General features: G+C 46.7%; 1 protein-coding gene across 3 annotated transcripts; it reads right to left on the reverse strand.

Moving 5' to 3' along the window:
• Positions 1 to 117: 117 nt before the first annotated feature.
• Positions 118 to 24,615, reverse strand: TRAF3IP3 (TRAF3 interacting protein 3). 3 transcript variants are annotated; one of them, XM_017659720.3, is made up of 16 exons: positions 21,844 to 24,615; positions 17,901 to 18,307; positions 16,142 to 16,289; positions 15,959 to 16,022; positions 15,672 to 15,696; positions 15,383 to 15,412; positions 15,194 to 15,289; positions 9,117 to 9,188; positions 6,706 to 6,846; positions 6,465 to 6,602; positions 5,062 to 5,197; positions 4,406 to 4,468; positions 2,897 to 2,956; positions 1,693 to 1,829; positions 852 to 965; positions 118 to 256 (listed from the first exon to the last, which is right to left on the reverse strand). In XM_017659720.3, exons 2-16 carry the CDS (start codon positions 18,246 to 18,248, stop codon positions 164 to 166), a joined length of 1,665 nt encoding a protein of 554 aa, XP_017515209.2. In that variant the 5' UTR covers positions 18,249 to 18,307; positions 21,844 to 24,615; the 3' UTR covers positions 118 to 163. The 3 variants fall into 3 exon arrangements, with proteins under 3 accessions (XP_017515209.2, XP_036871198.2, XP_036871197.2); XM_037015303.2 differs by lacking the exons at positions 118 to 256; positions 852 to 965; positions 1,693 to 1,829; ... (5 more) ...; positions 17,901 to 18,307; positions 21,844 to 24,615 and adding an exon at positions 12,202 to 12,390 and having other exon boundaries at positions 2,770 to 2,956; XM_037015302.2 differs by lacking the exons at positions 118 to 256; positions 852 to 965; positions 1,693 to 1,829; ... (5 more) ...; positions 17,901 to 18,307; positions 21,844 to 24,615 and adding an exon at positions 11,691 to 12,061 and having other exon boundaries at positions 2,770 to 2,956.
• Positions 24,616 to 25,138: the final 523 nt, after the last annotated feature.

Raw genomic sequence — 25,138 nt, forward strand, 5'->3', positions numbered from 1 at the left:
ACTGTCAGGTGACATTTATTTGTTTATTTTACCAGTAGTTTAAAAAAATAACAAAGTCAGAAATCTCGGTGGAGCTGGGAAAACCCACACTTTAAAGTACCCAAACCTTTTAAGTATTTTATTGAGTTTCTTGCTTTCAGCTGAGGCAGCTGTCGCACATTACTCAGATCATCAGGCTGTCCTTGTTGGCCAGGAACACTGCCAGTGCTATAGCCGTCAGCACCATCAGCATAGGGAGCCATCGGCCACATTGCCTCTGTGAGGAGGGGGGAAAGAGAAGGAGGCCATGGATTGGTTGGAGAAGATAATAGGCAAAGGTAATCTCCCTTCTTCCCATTGTAGCCCAGCAGGAAAACTTGGGCTGGTGGAGGAGAAAAAGCTCTTTGCATCATTGTTTGACTTTGTCACCTCCCTGGGGTAAAACCACTTTACAAGCTGTCACTGGCCCAGGAACCATAGCCAGCCAAGGACCAGATACTTAAATACTTGTGTGAACAGTCAAGGGTGGAGAATAATTCAGCAAAGTTATTCTCTGTTCATATTCCTCAATACTTTTGCCCTCCTCACCCTGTCCTTGCCACTACATTCACAAAGGGCTAAAAGAATACCATTTCATACTTTAGCTCATAGTAAGTCTTTCCCTTCAGGCTCGAGTTTCATGAGAATGAGATTTTGATACATGAGTTTTTCTTTCCGTGGCTGCTGTACTCTCAGTATAGTACAAACCAAGCTGAATGGGACAGACTGGCCAGATGTTGGCATGGGCTGATAAATTTTATCTGCAAGATTTGGCCAAAGAAGGAATCTTCCCACCATCACCTGGGGCTGTGTGGGAGGAGAAACGCTCTTACTCTGGGAGGTTGCTGCTGGCTCTGGTTCAGCTCTTCTCGGCAGTGCTGCAGCTTCCGCAGGCAGGACAGATCCTCCTCACTGAGGTTGTCTAACTCTGAATGCAGTTCTCTGCACTGTGGGGGAGAACACCACCAAGGTCGTCACCATCATCCCTTCTGGGGCAGAGTCCAGGGGAGAATGCCCTGTGTAAGTCACCCCTTTATTCATTTGGTATTTTTACCATCATCCTCCCTCCCCAGCCTTTCTCAGATTTCAGTTTGCCTTTTGACTGTCTCACCTAGTTTGTCCAGAATGTGTTCATTTAAATGATTGGTTATAATGTATCTTTTAATATTCTGGATTATACATAGAAGTGCTTTCATGTGACAGTGTAAATGTGAACCAAATGAAGTTCAGAAGTGAAATTCTTGTAGCACAAACAGACTTGGAATGTGCTTCGTACAAGTATCTCTGTTGGGAGCTAGTCACATGTGAATACTTCCCAGGGATATGTATGTAGATAGAAGAGTTTTATTATTTAAAAGACACCATATAAAGTTTTAAGATACTCAATGTAGGTCAGACTTTGAGAAGGCAATATGTTTATTCAATGTATTTGAGTTTAGATCAACTTTCCAAAAGGTATTTCATAAAACCTTGAATAAGGGTTGTATAAATAAGGAAGGGAGAAGATTCACAAATCAACCTCAAAGCACATTTTTTACAGGCACATGAATACCTGTGGGCACCAATCACAATTTGAACTTCGAAATCCCTTCTCTGGCTGCCTCCTAGCCAGGTGGTAGGTAGTTTTCCTACCACCGTGGGGTGAGCCCCTCACTGCTGGGGGCAGGGTCTCACCTCCTTCTCCTTGGCCTGGAGGCACAAAGTCTTCTTTTGCGGCTGGTCTCTGAAATCCCAGTCTTTCTCCTTCCCTGTACTCTCAGGCTCCACTTCGTTACGGGAGGGCTTTGGATTCCACACAGGCAAAGCCTGATCTAAAAAAGCAGCCAGATTCTCAGTGATCGTGAGGCCTGAGGAAGGGCCCTGTCGCGGACAGAATCCCCAGGAATCGGGGAGAGAACAAGGGAGGGCCTGTCCCTGGCTAGACTGCCTGGAATGGAATTTTCTGATTTTCAAAGAACTCCCCTGGGGCCCTGCTCAGCTTAGAGTGCTGCAATTTGAGCCCCTTGAGGGTAAGGTTGACATCTTACTTTTCTTCGAATGCCTAGTCTTGTCTAATGTCAGATATTTATAGAGGATACTTAATCCAGTTTCTTTGGTTGCATGGCATATCCTTTCAGCTAGTCGGCTGGATGCTTCCAATATAACCCCTTTCCCTTATGTCCTCATTTCAAAGTCATGAGATTGGCAGTCATATCCTACAGTTCGTCTTCATGTAGTTAAAGATGGTTTTCAGCCACCTGGCAGTCAGTCTTAAGTCTTGGTGAAGAGAGCACTGGATTTGGAGTCAGAAATTCGGAATATTTGAGCTGTGTCCTTAATTTGTATGGCCGTAGGCCTTCGTTTTTTTTATCCATAGTATGTGGGCATCATGATTTCTGCCTTACATTTTACCCAGTCAGTGTGATGAGGAAACAAAAGTGGTGTGTAGTGAGTAAACAAGGGGCTTTTGCCCCCTCCAGATGCATGATGGATTCTCAGAAAGCTAAGGCAGCAGACCCTTGAGGGCTGAGAGTGAGGTTACTGTTGCATGCAACATGGCTTAGCCTTGGGGAGTTGGCTGTGATTTGGAAAGTGAAGTGTAAAAATTGACATGAAATCCTGAGTTCAAAATCAATTTATTGAAATGTTCAACACAGACATATGTTTTCAGAGGGAGTAGAAATCCTTTTCACAGTTTATAAACCTCTCAGGATGGGAGGTAACTAGTTAAAGTGTTCCCAGAGCCAGTGATCAGTGCTTACAAAGCTCCCCTATATCCCTGACTTAACAGCCTCCCAGAACAGGACGGGACTCCAAGAGGTCCTGTGGTCCATCCCGTGCCTCTGGGCAGGCAAGGAAAGAGCAATATCTTAGAATTTGTGGAAGTAAATTTGCTGACCTTTCTTTGTTAAGAGTTTCTCCTGTTCTTGAAGCTGAAAGGATTGATTCTGAAGCAAACCTGTTGGAAAACACAAGAAACTTGTCTGTTCTAGCATATTTACTGCAAAGACTGTCTTTTTAGAACTTTGCTTAGAACCTTAATTATTAAAGATGTTCCCATCTGTTATTGGTTGAATTGTGTCCCCCGCCTCCCCATATGTTGAAGTCCTAACTCCCAGTATCTCAGAATGTGACCTCATTTGGAGATAGATTTTTGACCTAGGTAAGTAAGTTAGAACGGGACATTAGGGTGGGCCGTAATCTAATAGGACTGGTGTCCTTTATAAGAAGGGGAAGTTTGGGCACAGGCATGCACAGATGGAAGACATGTGAAGAAAAACAGGGAGAAGACGGCCATCTACAAGCCTGGAACAGGTGGTTCCCTGCTAACACCTGGATTTTGGACTTTGAGCCTCCAGAACTGAGAGAAAATAAATGTCTGTTCTTTAAGTCACCGCTTTGTGATACTTTGTTGTGAATACACCATCCTTATAGCTCATCTTACCGTATCTTTAGCTTTAAGTCTCTACTTAAATATTACCTTAGCAGAAAGACTTTCCCAGAAGACCCTGTACAAATAGCTGCTAATTTTCCCTTCACTGGCTGCATTTTTCTCCACAGCAGTTATTACACACTGACATACATTTATTTGTTTGTAGAAATTCCACACTCTACTGCAGAGCTTACTTAGAATGTAATCTTCATCAGGGAAGGAACTGTGTCATTCTTTTCATTACTGTGTCCTCAGTGTGTATATCTAGAGTGCCTGGCACTTGGTGGGGGCTCAGTAAATATGTACTGAATAAGTAAAGGCCTGGTTTTGAAGGGACTTCTTGCCCATTGAGCTCCTGTTTGCTGCTGGTGTTCCTTCTCCCTTTCACCTCTCATTGCCTTGTGCTCTTAGTGTTAATTGCTGTTTGCATAAAACTTCTCTGTCAGGTGGGGGGCCACCAGGAGAGCTATTAGTTGGATCAGGTTCTCTGGCTTTTCTGAAATTGCCTACTTTTCTGCTGAAAAGTCTCTTTTTTTTTTTGGCTCCAATATGTAGTTTTGAAGTGGACTGAGGCATATATAATATGAACTTGTTTTCGGAACCTATATTCCTAGTGACGAAGGTCAGTATATTCATGTACATGATACAAGTTAAAGTATGTGAAATAAGAACTGCCTTGGAAAACTCAACACTTTGTAAGCTCTGCAATTCCTGGGGGAAATGCAGGTGGTTGTCACCAGCATGGAAGCAGAAAAGTAGAAAAGAAACAAAAAGAGTCGAGCTAATAATGCATACCTTGTGAAGAGCTGCGTAAGGGACCTCACTTCATGACAAGAAAGTCTGAAAATGCACAGAAGCAGAGGATATGCCAGAGGCGGGGCCCCCAGCCCCTCCTGGATGCCTTTTGTGGGGCAGGAGACCCAGGGACACCGAAAGCCACCTGCGCACCTTTCAGAATCTGGAAAGGGAACTTACTCTGCAACTCTTGTACTTTGCTCAGCAGGGCGAGTTTCTCCTCTTCTGATCTCTTTAGTTGACCTGAAAAATGAAATAATACAAACCAAAATAGAAGAACATAAGACTTAATGAACTGGACACCTGATGGACGGACATGAGTAGTAGGGGCTTTCTTATCCATGGCCTCGGACATGTGTCACGTGAAAGCTGCTCTTCTACTTGTCTCAGTTCTGAAGGATAAACCAGAAGCCAAGTACCTTGGATTCCATCTGCATCAGCAGCGTGGGCTTGCATTCAGGATTGTCTTTACACACAATTTACGCCTCTTGTCAGCTAACACAGAGGATGTGACGGGGAAGCCTTCACTACAGTAGGCCTTGTGTTTCAACTGACCATCCCTTTCAAATTAGGAATGCAGCCTTGACACATGTGACTGATGTGGGAACAGCTGTGATCTGGCTCAGAGGGATGGGCCGGAAGAGAGAGTGATACTACAAGATTGTCTAGTGCAATGAAATTAATTTTTCAGTCTTGGAATGATTAAAATAGCCCTGCCTTTCCCTCAAGGTAAAATGAAATCACAGAGCCAACCAAACAAATACTGAAGCCTTTCTCTCCAGCCGGCTTCCTTTCTCTGAGCTCACTCAGCCAAACGTGTCCGAGGATAAGGGTACCTTGTAGGAGCTGGGTGTCCGAGCTGCCCAGCTCTCTGTCCCCCTGTAGGCGTTCAATCTTGGCCTGCAGTTCCTCTTGCTCACTCTCCAGAAGTCGCAGGACCTGGTTCATCTGTAGGTCCCTGCTGTCTGCTCCCTGAGAGGAGGTGGGTGGGCCAACACAGAAGCAGGTCAGTGCTAGGGTGGAGGCTGGGGGCAGGTCCCGTGCAAGAGGAAGATTGTAGAAAACTGTAGCATTTCAGAAATAGAAGGAGTATTTGGGAAATGGAAAAATAGGGAAGGTTTTTTGTTTTTTTTTTAAATCTTTCCCTTTGCTCTGTTTTTCACACTTAAAACAGCAGTGCATATGATTTTCAGCATTCACAAGGGACTCACTTGGGTAAATGCCCAAATTAAGGAAGACCGTATCATCGCTTTTCTAGATGTCTTCACTTCGTCTCTACTTCTTATTCTAGCGTGATCATTATTTTTATTTTTGGGTAGGGTCATTTTTCTCCAAGAATTAAGGTTAACAAGAAAAAAGACCTTCACAAAAGTTGCCTTGTAGGTCAGGGGGAGAAGAGGACAGCCAAGGTTGAGGTGGGCGCAGTGCAGGGGCCAGCTAGGCTCCCTCCATTGACAAGACTCACAAACCCTGTCTCTTAACAAGTAGGCTGTTGGCATCCCTGCTTCAGTAAAATTACAGAGATGAACTTCTGAGGTGGGTCCTCAAAATTCCAAACCAAGTAAGTCCAATCTATGAAAAATAGTAGCTACTATTTATTGAGGGCCTTCATGTGCCAGGCATTGTGCTAAGTACTTTGTATGGATTACCGCCCTTAGTCCTGCAGCATTCCTATGATACAGGTCCTGTTCTTATACTCATTTTAGAAATGAGGAAACTGAGGATTAGGAGGTTAGTTAACTCCTCTGAGGGCACATGGATCGGAAATAATGGAACCCTTGAGAATGCCAGAGGTCTACTATAATTGCTTTAAAAACAGTGGCAGGATATGTTAGTTAATAGTCAGCCTGTAAATAAATTCATGACATTTGCTTTGTGTCATCAGAGGGCATTTCTGAGCCTGCTGCTCTTCTGGGGTGGGGTGCAGAGAGTGAGTTGGGGTATGACAGGAGGCTGATGCATATTCCAGTCCAGCCATTTGTGTTTGGATGGTGTCATTCCAGTGAACACTTAGTTCATTTGCATGACCAGTGCAGACACCCTTACTAAATTCAGAATTAGATTTCAGATCCAAAACAGTCGGGTACAAAGTGGGCAGTGAGTGAGGAACTGAAAGCCAGTTGCCCTCAGCTGCCTTTAGAGGCCTCAGCCCAGCAGAGCTCTGTCATCACTGCCATCACCACCCTACTTCCTCTAAGCCTGCTCCCTGTCTCCAACGCCCTCCCTTCAGTGCTTGTACCTGGAGCTTGGACTGGAGCACGTGAAGTTGGCTCTCCAGCTCTCTGTGCTCTATTCCCAGGTTCCTCCAGTCCTCCTTCAGCGACTCGTACTGGCTCCTCCACTCTTCACATTGCTGCTCTGCTAGAGCCAGGGACCTCTGGGGGATATCAGAGGAGAGGGTGCATCCTGGGAGTTGTGTAGCTGGTCCCTTGGTACCCAGAGCCGTGTGGCATCCCCAGCCCCTTGCAGCATCCCCACACCTGTGCGCTCTGCAGTTGCTGCTGTATGTTCATTTTCTCCTCCAGCACCTTCTGCAGTGACTCCTTGGCCTTCTGCTCAAAGCTGTTTTTCTGGTCTTCCATCTCTAATAGCACCTTTTTCATTCCCCAAGGGGAGTATTTCTGTAAATTCGATGTAATCAACACATACGCACTGAGCCGCAGTGCACCAAATCCTGAGCTGGGGTACAGAAATGGAAAGCGTTTGACCCTTACCCCTGGGCGGGGATACCAGTAATCTGGTGGACCTCGGTCCAGGCTAGAGGTAGGCAGGGAGAGTCCCCCAGGGATGTGAGAGGTGAGTGGGGATAATAATCAGTGCCCTAGGCATGGTGGGCAATGTCCCCTTGGCCTTCTGTAGGCCCTTGCAATTCAACATTTCCAAAAGGCAATCATTATAAACATTTCTCCTGTGCTTCCTATCTCAGTGACCCGCATTATCGCCCACCCAGTCTCCCAAACCCTAAACCAGGGAGTATCCTGATTTCTTTTTCACTTTCTCCCAGTAAGTAGTTGTCCATCAAGCTTTGTCAAGTCAGTCTCCTTTACAGCTCATACCTATCTGTCCCATCTGCCACCTCTTTGGTTCAGACTCTAATAATATGATACGCATCAGTGCAGTAGTTTCCTTTGTTCAAGCCTTATACCTAGAGGGCACTTCCTAAAACAGAAGTTTGATCAGGTCACCCCCTGCTTAAATCTCAGTGGATTCTCAGTGTCCTAAATATCAGGTCCTAACTCCTTGGCAGGGCTCCTGGTGGAAGCTCAGACTTTAATTCCATGCTACCTGCACACCTCCACCCAGGCTGCACTGCATGTGGATCCCTAAGCGCTGTGCATTTTGGCCTCTGCCTTTGTGTAGCTTCTCTGGCTTAGAGTCTCTTTATCCATCCTTTTCACCTGGTTCACTTCTACTCATGCTCAAGATTCAGCCCAAGAATCACATAAGTTCTCATGAATCTTGACTAACCACCTCATCCCCCAACTCATTATGGATTAGGGAGCTTTTCTTAGTGTTCGCATAGTAAGCCTTGCATGTCTCTCTTTGCACCCTATCAACCCATCTGTCTGCTTTAGAGGACTGTAAATTCCTTCAGGGCAAAGAGCATGCTTTTTTTTCTTTTTAAAATCTTTGTTCTTTGTAGCTTCAGAGATCTGAGCAAATCCCAGTAAATTCAATTAATGCTTTAAAAATAATAGGTTTGCATTAAAAAAAATTCCACCTGGCCTCATGATTGAGAAAAAGACACAGAGCAGCTTTGTGAATTCAGTGGGGGTCTTGCCTTCCCCAGGCCTTTCACCTTTATGCCCTGTGATTTTGGGGAGTGCAAGACACTTACTGTCATTCTTGGATACCCCACAGGGTAATCAGTAGTCTAGGTAACACACATTTAGGTATCAATACGAAATCATTTCCACTTAGTTTTGGAGTCATTTGAAAAAGTTTGGATTTGAATGTGAATTGATCTTACATTCTTGGAATTTTCATTAGAGACCAGATCTAGGGGCTATTGGTCGAGGTCTTACATGGGTATGTCCCAGTTATTGGACTTAACCATGCTGGTCAGCTTTATCCCCTGTTGAGAATGAATAGACTGGCATTCTGGATTATATAGTGGTCTCTTATGAGCTTAGTTGATATTATTTACTTCATAAGAATCTGACAAAATAAGCCATATTTAAAAAATAAAACTTGGGGAACAGCAAACCTATATATGAAAGTCTGTTCCTCTGCATGACCCAAGTGTGTGGCCAGGTCCACCCAATCTCCCTAATTCCAAATGGCAGCAGTCTGCCTGCTTCACCTCATTCTCTTGTTTTACATCTCACTACCTGTCAGAAATTCATCACTTTTCAGGTGTGAAAGTTGATTTCTTTGCTTGACTTGTAACCCAAGATCAGGCCAGTCAAGATTTTACTGCAACTGGATAACAATGCCATAGAAAAGTCAGGAGTCACAGTATTTTACTTCCTCCCAGTGATTGCTACTACATAAAAGTTGCCCAAGGAATGAAAATCATTTTGCAGGACTTCCTTAACATATCCAACTCATCTGCTCAAAGATCAGGACCTGTGAAAGTCTATCTGGGTGGTGTGAATCTTTACCAAGGGCCTGTCCCTGGAGTTCAGGGAGTAAAGAACACACTTCCCAGGGTGCAAAGGGACGGACCCCAGAACACACTTCCCAGGGTGCAAAGGGAAGGACCCCAAGAGAAAAGGAGATGGGGATGGCGAGCTGGGAACCAAAGTGAAAATGGCAAAGCTAGGACTAGGTGAGTAGGAATGGGTGCGTGAATCTCTGTCAGGTGGCATTTCTAGAGAGAGGATTGGGGTTCAAGCATTCTTCTTCAATACTAGGTTCCAGGGCTGGAAGTGTCCTCCAGAATGCTTACCTGGGTGCAGGTGTGCAGCTGGTTTTCTAAGGATCTCAGTTTGCCCTTCAGTTTGTCTTCATTTAGCTGGCCCTGGAACAAATGGGATGAATTAATGAGTTTGGCTCAAAGCATAGCATGCAGAGAGTTTTGTTCTGTATTTCCAGCCTACTGCCTAGAACATGGTCTGTGCTCAAACAAACTTTGTAGGACTGAACTCTTTGAGGAGGGAGGGGAGAGGAAAGAGGCAAAGGATGTTTGGATAGAAGACGATATTTCCTTTTTCTCTGGAGAAAGAGAAGGAAGAATCAGACTGGCTTCCAACGCCCTCTCTGTACCTTGAGGTTCTCTATCAAATTATTCAGGGTACCTAGCAAGAGTCCATTTGAAGGAAAGCTTCTACGCTCTCCTTTTCTTCCCTCATGACCTCTCTCCCCTGTCTGCCTAGACACTTCTGTACTCTGCAACTCCTCTCAGTCTTGTACATAGAACTTTACCTCTAATGTATATGCCAATAAGACTAATGGGGTCTCCCCACCCAGGGAATATAAATTCCCTCCCTTCCCCCATTATGGGCTGGATTGTATCCCCATAACCATCCCCTCACCACCCACCCCTCAAAAAAGTAAATTGATATACATTAACATCCTAACTCCCAGTACCTAGAAATGTGACTGTTTTTGGAGATAGGATCTTTAAAGAGGTAATTAAGTTAAAATGAGGCCATCGGGGTGGGCCCTAAACCAATAGGTTTGGTGTCCTTATAAGAAGAAGAGGGCATCAGGGATGGGCATGCACAAAAGAGAGGGTCTAAGGGGACACAGCCACAAGGGGCCATCTGCAAGCCAAGGAGAGGGGCCTTCAGAGAAACCAGCCCTGCCAGAACCTTGATCTCAGACTTCTAGTCTCCAGAACTCTGAGAAAATACATTTCTGCTGGTTAAGCCACTCCGTCTGTGGTGCTTTGTTATAGCAGCCCTAGCAAACGAATACATTTCCGCCCTGCCCCCTGCCCCCCCCCACACACATACCGGACTCAAGATGAGACATTCTTTAAGAAAGCAAGAAACGGAGGAGTGTTATTAGGGCATGGGTGTGCGTGTGTATGTGCACGGGCACGCGTGTGGTGGTGGTGGCGGCAAAGGGCTTCCCAGAACACCACATTCTATTATCCACAAGGCGGGTCTGTCTAATGGCATTTTGGCCTTTCCAGTAGAGATGCTAATTTCAAGGGCGAGGATGGAGAAAGGCAGGCCGGAAGGGCCCTCCTTGGCCCTTGGTGCTTCAGTACTCCAGCTGAGTAGCTGGGAGCTTCCTTACTGCTCTGTCCTTCCCTCCTGCAGGCTTCTCCCTTCTTCCCAGGAAGGGGTTTTGTCCCTCCAGACCTGAGTCTGATTTAAGGTCGTGTGTGTGAGAGGGTGAGAGAGGACAGGGCGCCACCAATGACAGCTAGTTTCCTAGAGAAAAGGTTGTGGGTCTCTTCAGCAGTTAACAGATTTTCATTTAGTCTCTTTGGCTTTGTCCAGCCAGGCCTTGTAGGATGCTTCTGAGGCCTAGAAATGACATTCCTCCTCAGAGTCTAAAATGGCCTGGGGGCAGAGGGGGGAGACTGCCTCCCCTCAGTGAGTTTCTGGGCACCTGGGGGAGGCAGGAAGTGGTATCTCAACAGCTCCTGTTTTGATCTGTTTGGCTGATTCTTCTAACCATGGGAGCCAGGGGGCGCCCCCACCCTCTCTGCTTCCTGTGTTACTCAGCTGGGCTTTGCAAAAGCAAAAGGCTTTGCCAAAAATAATTTTTCAAAGTTCTTCATAATGTTTTTCATAATGTCTCGTGTGAGATCCAAGAATCAGGGATTTGGCATCTACAATAATACCAAGGGCTTTGGGACAGATCAAAGAGATGGACAAAGACTTTCCCTGTTCTGGGGTTTGGAGTAACTGCAAAGTGATGCGTTTTCCTGAGGGGCATGTTCATTGTTTATTCCCAGGTTCTGAAATCAACACCCTCTGCACCCCATCCCATTGTTCAGATTTTCCTTTGCCTTAAACCTCTTACTGTGAAGAATGCAATCTAACCCCCTGAGTTTAAGGTTTATCTTGCTATAATTTGCAAAGAAAACAGACAAGCCCAAGGCAATAGTTCATTCTCCCCTGTCACCTGTTTCTTGTGGGTAGCTCCACTCCCTCTTTAGGATGGTTTTAATCCAATACTTTGCCTCTTCCAACTGTTTTTGTATTTTAGCCACACCCCAGATTACTTTTCCAGTCATGTTGCAGAAGACAATTCAGGATAGCCCTTTCAGTGGGAAGGAAGGGCCACCCAAGTCAGGGCCTTAAAAACAAAATCCCTCTCCACAGCTCCGCTTTCCCAGACTCCCCAAGGAGTGCAGGAAAGCTGCAGCCAAGCTGTTGCAAATGGGGCATATTGTTTCCTGGTCTGCGTCCCAGCTCTCAGCGCGTGAAGCCCAGTGGTACAGTATCAAGGGAGAAGCACTTTTTACAGGCCTACTGGGGACTTTCTTGGGCAGTTGTCCCCCCTGTCCTTCCCTCCACTCCCCTGCCACCCCCAGGAGCCCAGGGCTCAGAGAGCATAGTACCTGCAGCTGGAAAAGGGAGTGAGGTGGAGGCCACGCACATCTGGTGCTGGTCTGAGGGCTTCAGCTCCCTTCCTGCTTGTCTTTTCCCTGCTTCTGATCTGTTCTCCAGAAACACTACAACCTCACCTCAGAAGCGTCAGTCCATGGCTGGCTCATCTCTTTGCTCTAGCAGAGGTTGCTCAGGGCTTGCAGCCAATCCCCTGCTGTGCTGTCATCTCAAGATCTCATTTCCACTTAACAGAACTTAAAACAAAAACCCAAGTGTGCCTTGCTGCTGCTTTTGTATTGCCCGATAGTCTGAGCTTGCTTTCTCTACTGCTCGAATTGTGTCTGCTCTGAAGGTCGGACCCAGCTCAGGGGTGTCAGCATCCGGGAGGCCCAGGGTCAGCTTGGAGGGGGAGGCAGTGAGGGATCAGGCCCTCGAGGGTCTAAGAGTTTGCAGTGAGCTTCTCCAAATGTGAAGCTGGAGATTCAAATCATGGAGGCCAAATGGAAAAAATAAAGGCCTAACCTGGGCCGAATGTCAGAGTCCCTGTTCTGGTCACTTTCTTCCATTCTTTTCCCCAAATACCACAGTCTGGGGCTGGCATTTCATTGAAGTTGAAGTTTCCATGGGAGGGGGTAGAAGGTTGAATTGTCTTGTTTTTGGGGAAGCAAGAGCTCTTAACTGAAAAATCTGAGACTGTTTTTCTCACCAACAGGAAGCTGGGGTGGGGAGGTGGGGAGGAGAAAGGAAAGAAATGTGAGTCTTAGCAGAGGTGGAAGAAGGCAGGGAGCAAACCTCAGCCAGAGGGGCTTCTGTGCTGGAGAAGGGAGTGAGAGGCCCCTTCATCAGCCTGGGAGATGTCTCTCCATGTGCCCGCCATGCTCGCTACAGCTCAGGTTCTGGTTGTATCTGACCTGGAGTATTATTACAAGGGCTCTCACCCCTCCTACCCAACCCGGGGCTAGGCTCCTCCTGTTAGAACACAGACCTGATCGCTGTCTTCCAGCTTAACTCTGCAGCTATTTGAGTGTATATGCTGCCCAAGTGAGGATAACTCCTCAGCTGTCAGTGGAACATGTACTTAGCAGGGCAGGGGTGCAGCACAGGCCAGACACTGTGAGTACATGACTTTAAGCCCCAATCAAGTGTCATCCCACCGCCACCCTGCCTGGAGCAGTATTTCTCAAACTGGGGGTAGCATGCATTCTCCCAGACCTGTGATACACTTGTTTTTCCTTTAAAAGGGAATCTACGTATTATTTAAGTTAAAAATACCCTGCTCAACAGAGAAAGTTGAGGCCTCATAATTCTAGAGCCCTGTCTGAGCCCCTTTCTGGTTTTATCTTTGAACATGATCCCTTCATTTTATTTATTTAATTTATTATTATTTTATTTTGGTATCACTAATCTACAATTACATGAAGAACATTATGTTTACTAGGCTCCCCCCTTTACCAAGTCCCCCCCCACAAACCCCATTACAGTCACTGTCCATCATGATCCCTTCATTTTAGCCACACTCTGCTACACCCAACGCTTTGTTACACCTGCTATAATCATTCTGATTCCTTGACCTTAAACATCCTTTTCCTTTCGGCTTTTTATTCCCCACCATCCTTCCTGTTTCTGGGCTGGTAAAGTCGTACCCATGCCTCTGGACCCAGTACAGTGGCCCCTTTCCTTCAGAGCCTGCCCTGTTCCAGCTCCGACTGAGGAATTGCCCCCTCCTCTATTCTCGGTGCCACTTTGTGGAAACTGCTGTTGTAGCTTTGTCACACTGGAGAAGAATTCTTTATTACATGGCTCTCCCTGGCAAACAGGCTAGCTCCTCCTCCATTTCTTTTTGTCCCTCTAGCACAGGGCCCGAGGCATAGTTGGAACTGATCAAATGTCGGTTGAATAAATGAGTTTATTTAGTTCAACACCAGAAACTACCTGGTTTGTCCCAGGCTCCTGTCCTGCTAATGAAAACGGCTTCCTTAGTAGTCAGGAGCCCTGAACATGGACAAGTCCAGGTCCAATGACTAATGGCGGGACAGAGGGCTGAGCTTCGGAAGTCTACACATTGCTTCAGCTTCTCAGTTTTGTTCTGCACCCTTCCATTCCACCTCTCTGTCTAAGCACAAGCCGTCTATGTGGCAGGGCCAGATGTTCAGGGAGGCCCCTGAGGTTATTTGTTCTCTCTTTGCACGTGGTACTTTATGCTCCAGTGGCGTCCAACTGCTTGTAGTTCCCTGAACACGCTCATCTCCTGGCTTCAATGTGAGGCCCAAGGATCCCTGGGAATCCCTGAGACCCTTTCAAAGGATCTGTGAAGTCTTCCCTTTTCCAACTACATATCTGAGAGTCTGGATTTTTCTCCTATGCTTCAACCAAAATAATGTATTACAACAGATTAAATGCAGAAGCAAATATAGTTATTTTTCATAAAAATATATAGTTTAGGCTCACATGTAAGGGATTTACTATTATAATTCAAAATGAATACATATTTTAAGTTTCTTGTTTTAATTCTAATACAGTAAATTGTAATATTATAAATCTAAAAAATTCTTTGGGGCTTTCAATACTTTTTAAAAGTATTTTAAATAATGAGAATAGATTTTAAAAGAATAAATGGGTCCTGAGATTAAAAGGTTGGAGACCCATTGCATTAGTTTATACCATGTCTCTGGGTCTTTACCTGTGCTCTGTCCTCTGCCTAGAATATAGTTCCTGCTTCCACATTTGCCCAGAAAATGCCTATATAACTAAATATCTCCCTGGCTCTCTTTTCTGTATTCATTCCTTTTTGTATACTACATATCCTGAAAACACACCTTTTATTTCTCATTTCTCTGCATTGTCTAGGCATCTGTCTCCCTGATAAAACCACAAGCCCTCTAAAAGCAAGAAAACTGTCTAATTAATCTTAATATTTCCAGTGCTTAATAAAGAGAACATGACCTATGAATATTTGTTGAATGAATGGACGAAAGTCAGAAGATCTCAATTTTAGTTCCAGTTCTGCCTCCAACTAGCAGCGTGACTTTGGGCAAGTCCCTTGACCTCTCTGACACTGTTTCCTCATTGGCAAAATGAGAAAATTAGACTAGATGATCTCTAGTCTCTTCCCACTGACATTTATGTCTGGGCTGAGTAGCAGCTGCATGATGGCTTGGACTTAATATTGGTGTGAATTCCATACAAAAATAGTTGACAGTCACCACAGTCAGGGGAATCATCCTTCTTTTCTTCCAACAAATTAAAAAAAAGGAATTCTTGCCCCTTTTGGTTCTGGGTCTTCCCTGGGTGTTGCAGCAACATGGCCCTCAGTTGAGGAGTCCAGATTTAGCCAAGTCCCCCATATATTTACTGTGACATGTTTGACCTCTAGGTCTCAGCATCATCCCCCGCCTCCTGCCTCTTCAGCCGTGAGAAAACCCCTTCTCTTGCGGGGATGGCATGGAAAGAAGAATGAAATGGGCAGTGAGAGATGCCCGTCAGCTTTGTTCAAATAAAGATTTCATTTCCTTACCTTCCATGAGCTGTCAGAGGCCCGTATCAGGGTGGACAGCAGGTCTTGGAGAATCACCATTTTCTGTTTTAGAACTAGCTCTCTGTGCAGGGCTTCCTGGGGGACAAAATGCAAGAGGGTAAGATTAACCTAGAGGAAGATGGCCTAGATGGATGGAGCAGCCGAGGGGGGTGCTCTCATGTCACTTACCGTGAGGTATTCAGAAAGCTGGATGATCTCCTAGAGAGAAAGAAAAGGGCTATTCAAGGAGACTGTAGGCCCCTGAAATCCTGGGACACGGAAGCAGAGCCGGGATCGGTTTGTGTCAAGTCAGCTTTCTTCCTTGACTTAGAGTCCCCCCAGGGCCCCGTGTCTGTGCTCGCCCAGGAGAAGGTGTCCCTCCATCCCAGCTGGGTTTACCACGGGATTCCAGAGTGTCAGAACCTGGAGGAGCTTAGATAACATCTGATTCAACCCCTTCAAGGTGAAGATTTCTTACCTTATCTAGAACTGCAACTCCATAACTGGGAAGAGAAGAAATAAAAACAAAAATGACAATGGCTCAAAGAAACAAGCACCTCAGGACAAGGCAGTGGAATGACTCCTTCTCTGATCTCTTCTGAAGAGCCAGTAGGGTGGGAAAGGTCTTCTTTCTCAATTAAGTAGGCACGGAGATGCACCATGTTCCCTCTCCTCGTACTGGGTGAGGGCTTTCAAGTAAACGCTTGGAAGGGAGGAATGAAGGGGCTGTGCACGAGTTGGGGTCAGGAACATGAAAGCACTCACTTGGTTTGCTGGCTGGCATCATTCTTAATTGCTGGCTGTGTTCCGTCTGCCTTTGTCTGAGTGCCTGAGAGAGAGAGGACAAGGTGATTCAGAACCCAGGGGACTCCCCACTGCGGGCCAGCAGAGGTGGCCTGGGCAGGAGTCTCTGCAGGCCCCAGTGAGGGATGGAGGCTCTGTGCTCACCACGGTGGTGTCTGGGGGGCTTCTTGGTGGGCGAGCCCTGCGCTGGAAGGCCTCCAGCCTGGGAGGGGAGGCAGTCAGCCGGATTGCTCCAGGCGCCCAAGGGAGGATGATGCGCTGTTGGAAAGATCTCAGAGATGGGTCCTGACACCTGGAAAGCAAGTGGGGGATGCTGAGATCTTCAAGCCTCTTATTAGAACACGGTTCTCCAGCTGATTGTGGAAAGATGAACCAACGATTTGAAAACCCAAGTAACCCATTCAAGCCTTCAGAGCTACAAGGCTGCCCCTGCTCTTCCCTCTCTTGTGCTGGTGTGGGAATGGCCTCAGGCCTGGCAGAGGGGAGCTGGGCTTGTCTCCATTTAGCCTCCACAATCCCCGATCTACCTCGTTTGGCCTCAGCCCGTCACGCCGCCTGCGTGGCGATGTGGAAAGAGAATGGGCCTGAGTCGGGAGTGAGGGCATCTGGGCTCAGCTCCTGCCTTCTCTAGGTCTCACCCTCCCGCGGAGTGACGAGGAGTTTCGAATGGACGGCCTCAAGGTCCCCTCCTCCTCCTAGAGATGGCCACCTTCCTCGGAGGCTTTGCGCAAAGAGAAGGGAGCAGGTAGAGGAGGGGGTTTACAGGGAGGGGTAGAGTTGCAGTTGTCCCCACTTAGTTCGCTCTTTTTGTATTTTCTTCTTACGAAATCAAAACTTCTGTTTGTAATATGACACTACAAGTCTAAGAAATGCCTGTGGTATCAATCATGCAGACTGACTCAATCTCAACAAAACACTGAATGACTGGTAGGCTCAGGTGTAATTCTCTAGTCAATTGTATTTTCTGCCTAATTTTTTTTTTTATTTCAACAAGAAGCATTCAGGAACCTTCCTGCCCCAGAAGCGCACAGCTGATTTATTTTACAGCCGGGCTCAAAGATCATTTTTCTGAACAGCACCTCCTATTGTGGATTACAGAGCCACTGGTTAAGAAGCCCTGACTGAGCACCTTCTCTGAGTGCAGTACAATGCCAGGCACTTGCAGAGAATACAGGGGACCCATCCCTCTGTCAGCATGCCCACAAGATGGACAGGAAGACACAGATGGTTTGCTGGCTGAGATCATTTCAACATACCCTGATTTTTGCCAACCCTGCTTCCTAGCGCAGACGATTGGGTCCTCTAAGAGTTACACAGTCATAGAGGATTTATAGGACTTAGAGGATTTAGAGGATTCAAGGACCACAGCAAGCAGAGGTGGCCCGGAGAAGCCAGGGAAGGCTTCCTGGATGAGAAGAGACCTTAGCTGAGTGAATTTAGTGCAATTGGAATGGTCCAAGGGAAAGAGAGAAGGTTGGTGGGGCCAACAGCCTCACAGAAGAATAAAGGAGAGATGTGTGTTTTGAGAGGGGCATCAGGAAGACCGGTTTGTGTACCTGGTATAGAAGAAGCATTCATTTGTTGAACTAAGGATGAGTGAATGCTGCCGATGATATGTATAGATTGTCTAAATTTGCACTGATACTAGGGATTAGTTGTGGAATTACTTCTAAAATTATTATTTTCTCTCCTAAAAGGCAAGTATGAAAAAATAGCAAAACTAATGAGAAACACAAGAACTTTTGAATGAGTAAGTGGTTAAGGGAGACTTCACTACATGACTGAGGATGAAGGGACTCAATTCAAATCACTTTTCAGTGACCTTGAGCCCACCCACCTGCCTGAAACTTCCCCCACACCACGCCCCCACCGCCAAAGCAGTGTGTCCCTTGCCGTGGCCCACCTGCTGTCTGGGGGAAGAGATCCTGTTGGCCCAAGACAAGGGCTCCCTGGGGTCGGCTGCCTGGCCTGTCCTCCTGGAGGGACCTTGCGCCCTGGCCCTGGGGGCCTGGGCCTTGCTTTCCCCCTCCAGCTCCAGGTTCCTCCTCCTGAAGAACTGCTGTTGCCGTGCCCTCTGGAACTGCTCTCTCTGCTGGGTCCTGAGTGCCTTCCCCACCTGGCGGCGGCAAGTGGTCACGTTGGGGCGGCAGCGGCGGCTCTCACGGGTCTCCTGCCGGCGCTCATACTTGGTCTCGTAGCTCTCAGCCCACCGGCCTCGGCCGGGGGAAAGCCTGGGGTCTGGGCTGATCATGATGACCTCCTGAGCACCTGCTGTGCTTGGCTTCCAGTTCCTGGAATAGCTGCCTGGGTCTGCCAAATGCCAGGAGGGAGGGGAAAGGGAGGGGTCAGGAGATGGGCAGAAAAATGACTGTCTCCCTGGACGAGGGGGCAGAAATAGCACACCATCCCATACATGTGGGCTGAAAACTGGGGAGGTGATGGTGTCAAACTGGCAGTCAGGACTCCTGGGTCTAGTCTCTATACTAACGTCTGCTTTTCTCTGGCTTGTGTCTCTTCCTCTACAAAGTGGGAATATCTCTCTGGCTACCACTTCTTCCTTGACTGACATCTCACCCTGCCTCTAAGAAATAATTGATAAAAATTGTCATGAGCTTATAGCCTTTTGGATGGCAGAGGGGATGTATTCATTTTCCAGGGACTCTTAGGAAACCAGTTAAATTGGCTTCGTGTTTCCTAATCTAAAAGGAAAGTAGCATCTCTTGGCCCAAGTTGTTACTGAAGTAGGTGAGTGACTCTTCTGGCCTGGAAGGATAACCAGACCCCAAGATGGCCAGTCATGTGACCTGCACCACTGCTCACTTCTTAGCCTATTGCACTCTTAGCAACTGGCTGTGGGTCGGTCCTGGTCCATGATTCCTCCGGTCATGAAGCTCAGACACTGGCAACCTACTCCCAAGGCCTCGCCTCTGACTCTAGGTGCAGATAAACTCAAATTGTATTTGAGTGTTGGCTGAGTGCCTACTGTCTGTCCAGTGCTGTCTGGAGCCCATTACATAACTTCCGTCAATCACTCTCCAAGTTGAGGATTCCGTTTGTTTTTAGAATCACCTCCCTGTTAGTTAAGTATGGTGCCAAGTCAGCTTTTGTTCGCCTAGACACAGATGGTGTCATCAAAACCAGCAACCACGTGGATTATACCTTACTAAGGCCTTTACAAACAAACAAAAATGCAACAAAAACAAACAAAACAGTACCTACGAGTCCTCAGGGAACCAGTGTTGGCATAGAGGCCACACGTGTCACCCCTTCCCTTCCCCCTCTCCAACTATCCCTCATCTACCTTCTGCAGATTTGTTTATTCTCCTAGAACCGTCTGGCCGCTTGGCTGAGTTGGTGCTGGACTTGGCTGAGCTGGATCCTGAGTTCTGGCCATTCTGCGCCCTGCCTCCACTGCTTACTGGAGTCAGCCCAGGACTGATGAGGGAAGAGGGACTCACCTTTACAGTGGCCGCTTCTCTGCTGTGCCCCACGGCCCACTACCCACCACTCCGGGAACCTAGCTCCTGGGGAAGTCAGACAAGGGTGTCTCAGCTTCACCAACCAGCAGGCCTTTGCCAGATCTGGCCCCTCAGGTTTGTTTATAGGTCAAACACACTCAACAGGTAGTAGCCTCTCCGCCTTCACTGGGACTTTGCTGCCCATCCTGGCTCCGTATGGAATTTCTCTGCAGGCTTCCTGCTCTCTCTCATCATTCTGCTCGTTCCCAGGGTCCTGGGTGCGGCAGTCTCACTCCCTGAGAGGGGTCTTCCACAGTCAAGCCCTGCACGCTCTCAATGCGGACTCGAGGCTTGGAGGGGCACATACTCTGGCCTCTGGCAGAGCTGACCCCATGCAGGACTGTGAGGTCATCCATGCTTGTCTTGTCCTCTTGTCCCATCCTCGGGGGGTTCTCTCCTTTCTTTAGGCTTTTCTCCTTACTCCTACTCTATAGGGTAGACTTTCCACCTGTCACCTCCTTTATTTAAAAACTTAGAAAAGGATCTGAGAAGCCCATTCGATATTAAGTTATGAATGGTTGAATGGAGGAGACTCGGAATTATATGCAGGTGAACTCCATGTCCAAAATCTACACTGTGGCACCCTAAGCCATAGCCCCTGGCTGTTCTGCCACAGAAAGGGGCAGGGGATAACCCTGGCTGGGCCTCAGACTGTGTGGATTCACAGCCTGGCTCTGTCACCCACTACTTACGTGCTTTTGGACAAGCTATTAAATATCTTCAGGCTGCAATGTCTTCATTTATAAGATGGGACCAGAACCTCCCTTGTGAGGTTATGAAGATTAAAGAAAAAATTCATATCAAGTATCTGGCACATAGTACACACTACGTTTTTGTTAGCTTTTCATAATAATAAACATAAACTATGATTATTATTACCCCTGTCTGCTGATCTTGGATATTAAATACCTGGTGCTATAAGGCAAAGGCCCCAAGCTGGCCTGGCACTCCAGGACCAGGGACACTTTGTTCTGTAGTGCTCCCACCCCTTTCTCCTTGAGGGGGCACTGCTTGCCACATGGTGGGGATGTTGGTCCTGGACTGAAATCCTATGTAAATACACTCTGGCTCATCTGACCTCAGGGTGTGGGCTGCAAGGAGAAAGGACTTCTCTGTGGTCTGGACACAATCAGCAACTCAGGTAGGCCTGGCAGAAAGGCCAAGAGAGGATGGGGTGAAGAACTGGTGGCCACCCTACCTGCATCCCACGATTAAAATGTGGGGTGCTAGGTCCCCTTCCTGTTTGGCTCTAGGTAATCCACAGGCTTTGCATAGGAGGCAGACCCTCTGGTTATGGAGAATCCTCCCCTACCTTCCTGCTGTGAGGGGGAAAGGGCTGTGGGGGAGGAGACAGAACCTGGGATAAGGTCTCGGGGTTCTCAACCAGGCTGTGTACCCAGCGCACTGAAGCCCACAGCTGCCCTGCTCAGCCTCCTGGGGCAGACACTGGCACTGATTACCCAAGCAGGGAGTTGCCGTAGAAGTGGCTCCGTAGGGAAGGGAGAGTTCCCAGACCCCTAGGCCCTCACACTGGGTCGGATTTCGTACACTCGGCTGAGCAGAATCATACCCAGTTTCTGGGGTGTCTTGACCTGATTTAGTTAATCACAATGAGCCATGTGGGAAGGCTGACTAAAAGGGATGGGCTGTAGAAGAAAAAGGAACTGGTTTCTGTGTGGTTCAAAGAAAGGTCACTGGGCCACTGCCCAGGCTTTCTGGCATCTGTGGGGCCCTTTGGTGCTTGCCTGAGGCCCAGTTGGAGCTCGGGGACCAGGTGGACTGGCTCGGGGTGCAGTGCTGCAGGGAGAGGTCGGGTGCTGCCTGTACCTGACAGTGGTCTGGGGCTGCCTTTCCAAGGCTCTGAGCCTACTTCTGGGCTGTGTGTGCAACGAATAGCTTCCTGCTTGGGTCTGGCTGTCCTAGTCCAGAGCACTGGGTGTGAGGGGCAGAGAAAGGGGCCTCACCTAAGCTTCTGGAAAGGCAGCTTTTGTTGTGGGGATTCCTACTTCAAAGAGAACTGTGAAAAGTCATTTAACTCATGCCCCTGTTACTGGGTTGCTTGAGCCCGAAGTCGTTTGACTCACTCCTCATCTAATGTAATGGATGGAACAGAGGAGTGCTGGAAGCTGAGCTCCATGCCGTGGGTACGGCCTCTGGAAACCAACACAGGCACTTTCCTAGCTACCCAACCCCCAACATTCGTAACCGACACCGTCCACTCTGTGTCTCCCTGTTTAGCTCAGGAAAGCTTGGATGATAGAGCATCTTCTGCCCCACCCCAGAGCCAGATGTCCCCAACCTGGACACAGAAGCATCCTCCACAGTTACCTCAGGTCCCAGGCTCCAACCCAAGCAGCTCAGGAAAGCATTCCAGCTCCTGGGCAGATCTTGGCTCTGGTCTCAGAAGGAGCAAGACAGCAGATAAGTGAAGTGCAAGCTCTTAGTCCATGGCTCTGGGCCCCCTTAGCATTTCCCTTCTTAATGCTGTCTTTCTTTGTGCACAGCAGCCTTACTGAAACAGGAAACAGACAAAGCCGCAATGCTTGCTCACCCCAGTTCCTCTCTCTTGCTCTCTGGCACAATCTGAGTGGGCCCCTGAGCCCTTGGGGCCTCCAGGGCTGGGCCCAGGAGCTCCTCCCCTCAGTGGGCACCCCAGCGCCCTTTCTCTTGCTGTTGGATGGTCCGAGTTCTCAGACAGCTTCAAGTCAAGAGCCCTCTCCAGGAGCAGACAGGGATGGGTCTCTGGGTCAGATTCAAACCGTGCAATTCTAGGAGGGGGGAGAAATGGCTTTTTAATTTCCTTTTCTTTTTAGTTACCTTTTCTCAATCCTGGTTATAAAGTTTCTGCTCTTCTAAAGTGCCCGGTATCTTTTTCAGAATTCTGGAATGAAGCCAGCTCTGAATTCACCCCTTTCTGAAGTGATGAGTGGTGAGTGGGTGGCTGGGGAATAAAGGGAGCAATTGCAGGCAGAATCTTATTTAAAAGAAGTCAATTGGACTAGGAAATTTGGGGGGAAAACTAAGAAAGGAACTGATCTGTGTGGATTGAAAAGAAACTGTTACAAGTGATATTGTCAGGAAATTCCCAAGAAGTTCAGAATAAGACGGAGAGAGAACTGGGTTAGAACAAGTTAACTGAGTAGCTTTGTAAACTGTGCAATTCACCTTGTCTGAATGACCCACCCAATACAGTTGTTGGATGCATTCCTCAAATCTAAGTTATTCATTCTAGCATAATTCATTCTAGAATATTCTAGAAGAATATTCACTCTTTATAGGATTGTCCATGGTAGCCTTTGGCATCCCAAGTTTTGCAAAGGTGGCAGGAGTCAGTGGGGGAGGACTTGGAGCTCCAAGTCCTGCAGAAAGGCTCAGGCAGTGGGGGCTTATTAACATCTGCTCCCATTCAAGGCCTTCCCAGAGAGTGACTTGCAGACTCTCCTTTTTAGTTTGCCAAGTGTCCAGGTGGTAACTGTTTAATCAGATGTCCGCACAGACTTCCCAAGGACAAATAATCACTCTTGGCCGTAATACAACCTAAACCCATTAGGGGGAAGATAAATATTTCCTTAACTGTGACATTTGCAAAGCTTGCTTCTACAGTGGAGTCACGACTTCACACTTGCGGCCAGAGTTCTCAGTCCTCTTCTTCTCTTTGGTTGCTTAGCGTCATCACTGTTGATAGAGGACCTTTTAGTATAATAAACCTCAAAGTTATGCTGTAAGCGATGATCAGTGTTGGCAAGAGATCTGTCATACAGACGTTAAGATTTTGAAGGGCCAAACCCCAAGGCACAATAACGTCCCATTCTTGTGGGGTCCAACATTGAGAAAGACAAGTTACTTTTCATCCTAGGGTCTTGAGACCTTGAGACCAGGTCTCACTGGCTTGGACCTTGAGGGGCTCTGACATGATGAGACCTCAGGCCTGGGAAGGGAGAGTGAGTGTGAGTGAGTGAGTGAGTGAGTGAGTGTGTGTGTGTGTGTGTGTGTGTGTGTGTGTGTGTGTGTGGTGTATTATAGAACAGACAGCACAGGAAAGAGGAAAGCTGATCTGTTTGGACATAAAGAAATACCATATGTTAATCCTCATAGCAACTCCGTTCCTCCCCTTTAGACTTCATTTCAAATTCTGCCCCCCTGGGCTTGCCACAATGTAAAACAAAGCTTATCTTTGAGTCAGGTAGCGTAATGACTTGTCCCCTGGGTATGCAGTACTCCTTTATAAACTTTAAAAATTACTTCTTTTTAGGGCTCGGTTAAAGCACTACCCTGCTGTTCCCCAGCATGTGTGAGTTGTCCGATAACAGGACTCTGAGAACTCCTAGTTTATCACTAAAAAGCCACATGATTTATTTAAAAACCATGTACTTACATAAATTACCAAAAATCATTTAACAAATATCAAAAATATGAAGCTTCCAGTCATTCGAATGTACTTCCACTTACTTTACTTCATTTATGTATATGTTGTTCTTTCATGATCTCCCGGACAGCCAGGAGGCTTTGCTTAAGTGTGAATTCTGAGAGCATCTCCGGAAAGCTGTTAACTCTAGAGAGGTGTGCTCTCTCGTAAAATGAGGTTATCGCATAGCATTATTCTCCTTCCGAAACTAGCGATTTTCCTTCCTTGTTTAAACTGTCATTTCTTGCCACAGCCTTTGTTATAAACTATCCCAATTATTTCACAGATGGCTTCACATTCCAAACTGAAATAGCCTCCAGAGCCTTTTCTATACATTTACAAATTTCCACACTTACCTTTCTGATCTGTTTTCTACTCAGCACAGTCTGTTATCTATAACAAGGAATATTTAAATTGATGTAGCAAAATTGAACCAATACTGATCTCACCAAAGTGCTGACATAGTTGATTGTTGTGAGCCTGCTCTGGAGAGAGCATTTTAGTGGCACACTTTGAAGACTAATAATGAAGGCAGATTGACGGATAAATGGGTCAGAAAACATTCAGATATTCTTTTTTCAGTTTTATAAAAATTGTAGTATTGGTAGCATTAAAGGAATTTTTTAAATGGCCAAAATAAACACCTTAATCCTATCACCCCAGTGAATCTTTGTCTTTTACCTATTTTAAATGCAGTGAACCTAGGATTTGTGTTTGTTTTTCCACTTGATACATTACAAATATTTTTTGTGTTTTTATATTTTTTATATTTTCACCTTCTAGTGTTGTCATGATCTTTCATAATGTTAGTATGCCACAATCTGTTTAATAATTTCCTTATTAAACAGCCGCCATGTTTACCTAGCCTTACTGAGGATAACTATTAACTGTTGTAAATATAATTTACTAGATATATGTTATATTAATTTTCTATAATTAATTCAGAGCTGTGATAACTTTCAATTTAGTAACAAGAATACTTCATAAATGAGGTCTGCCACCTGCTCTCCAAGGCTGTTGGTGAGGCACACGGCCCTGAGCAGATCAGAGGCACGCAGAAGTGGGACTCCCTGGGTTGGAAGCCTTGCTTTACCACTTACTGCCTGTTTCAGGTCAGTAAACTTTTTAATTTCTTTGCATCTCAGTTTCCTCCTTTGTAAGACGGCTATAATGATAGTACCAACTCTACAGGATTATTTTAGGATTACATGATATAAC

The sequence above is a fragment of the Manis javanica genome, chromosome 11 (assembly GCF_040802235.1).
Source record: "Manis javanica isolate MJ-LG chromosome 11, MJ_LKY, whole genome shotgun sequence".
In the NCBI taxonomy this organism is placed as follows: domain Eukaryota; kingdom Metazoa; phylum Chordata; class Mammalia; order Pholidota; family Manidae; genus Manis; species Manis javanica.

Excerpts from the sequence above, each read along its gene's own strand:
- TRAF3IP3 (XM_017659720.3), bottom strand. The coding sequence starts at position 18,248 with ATGATCAGCCCAGACCCCAGGCTTTCCCCCGGCCGAGGCCGGTGGGCT. Across the intron at positions 5,198-6,464 it reads TGCTCCAGTCCAAGCTCCAG|GGAGCAGACAGCAGGGACCT; the intron begins GTACAAGCACTG and ends ACCTCCTCTCAG. Across the intron at positions 966-1,692 it reads TCCAGGCCAAGGAGAAGGAG|TGCAGAGAACTGCATTCAGA; the intron begins GTGAGACCCTGC and ends TCTCCCCCACAG.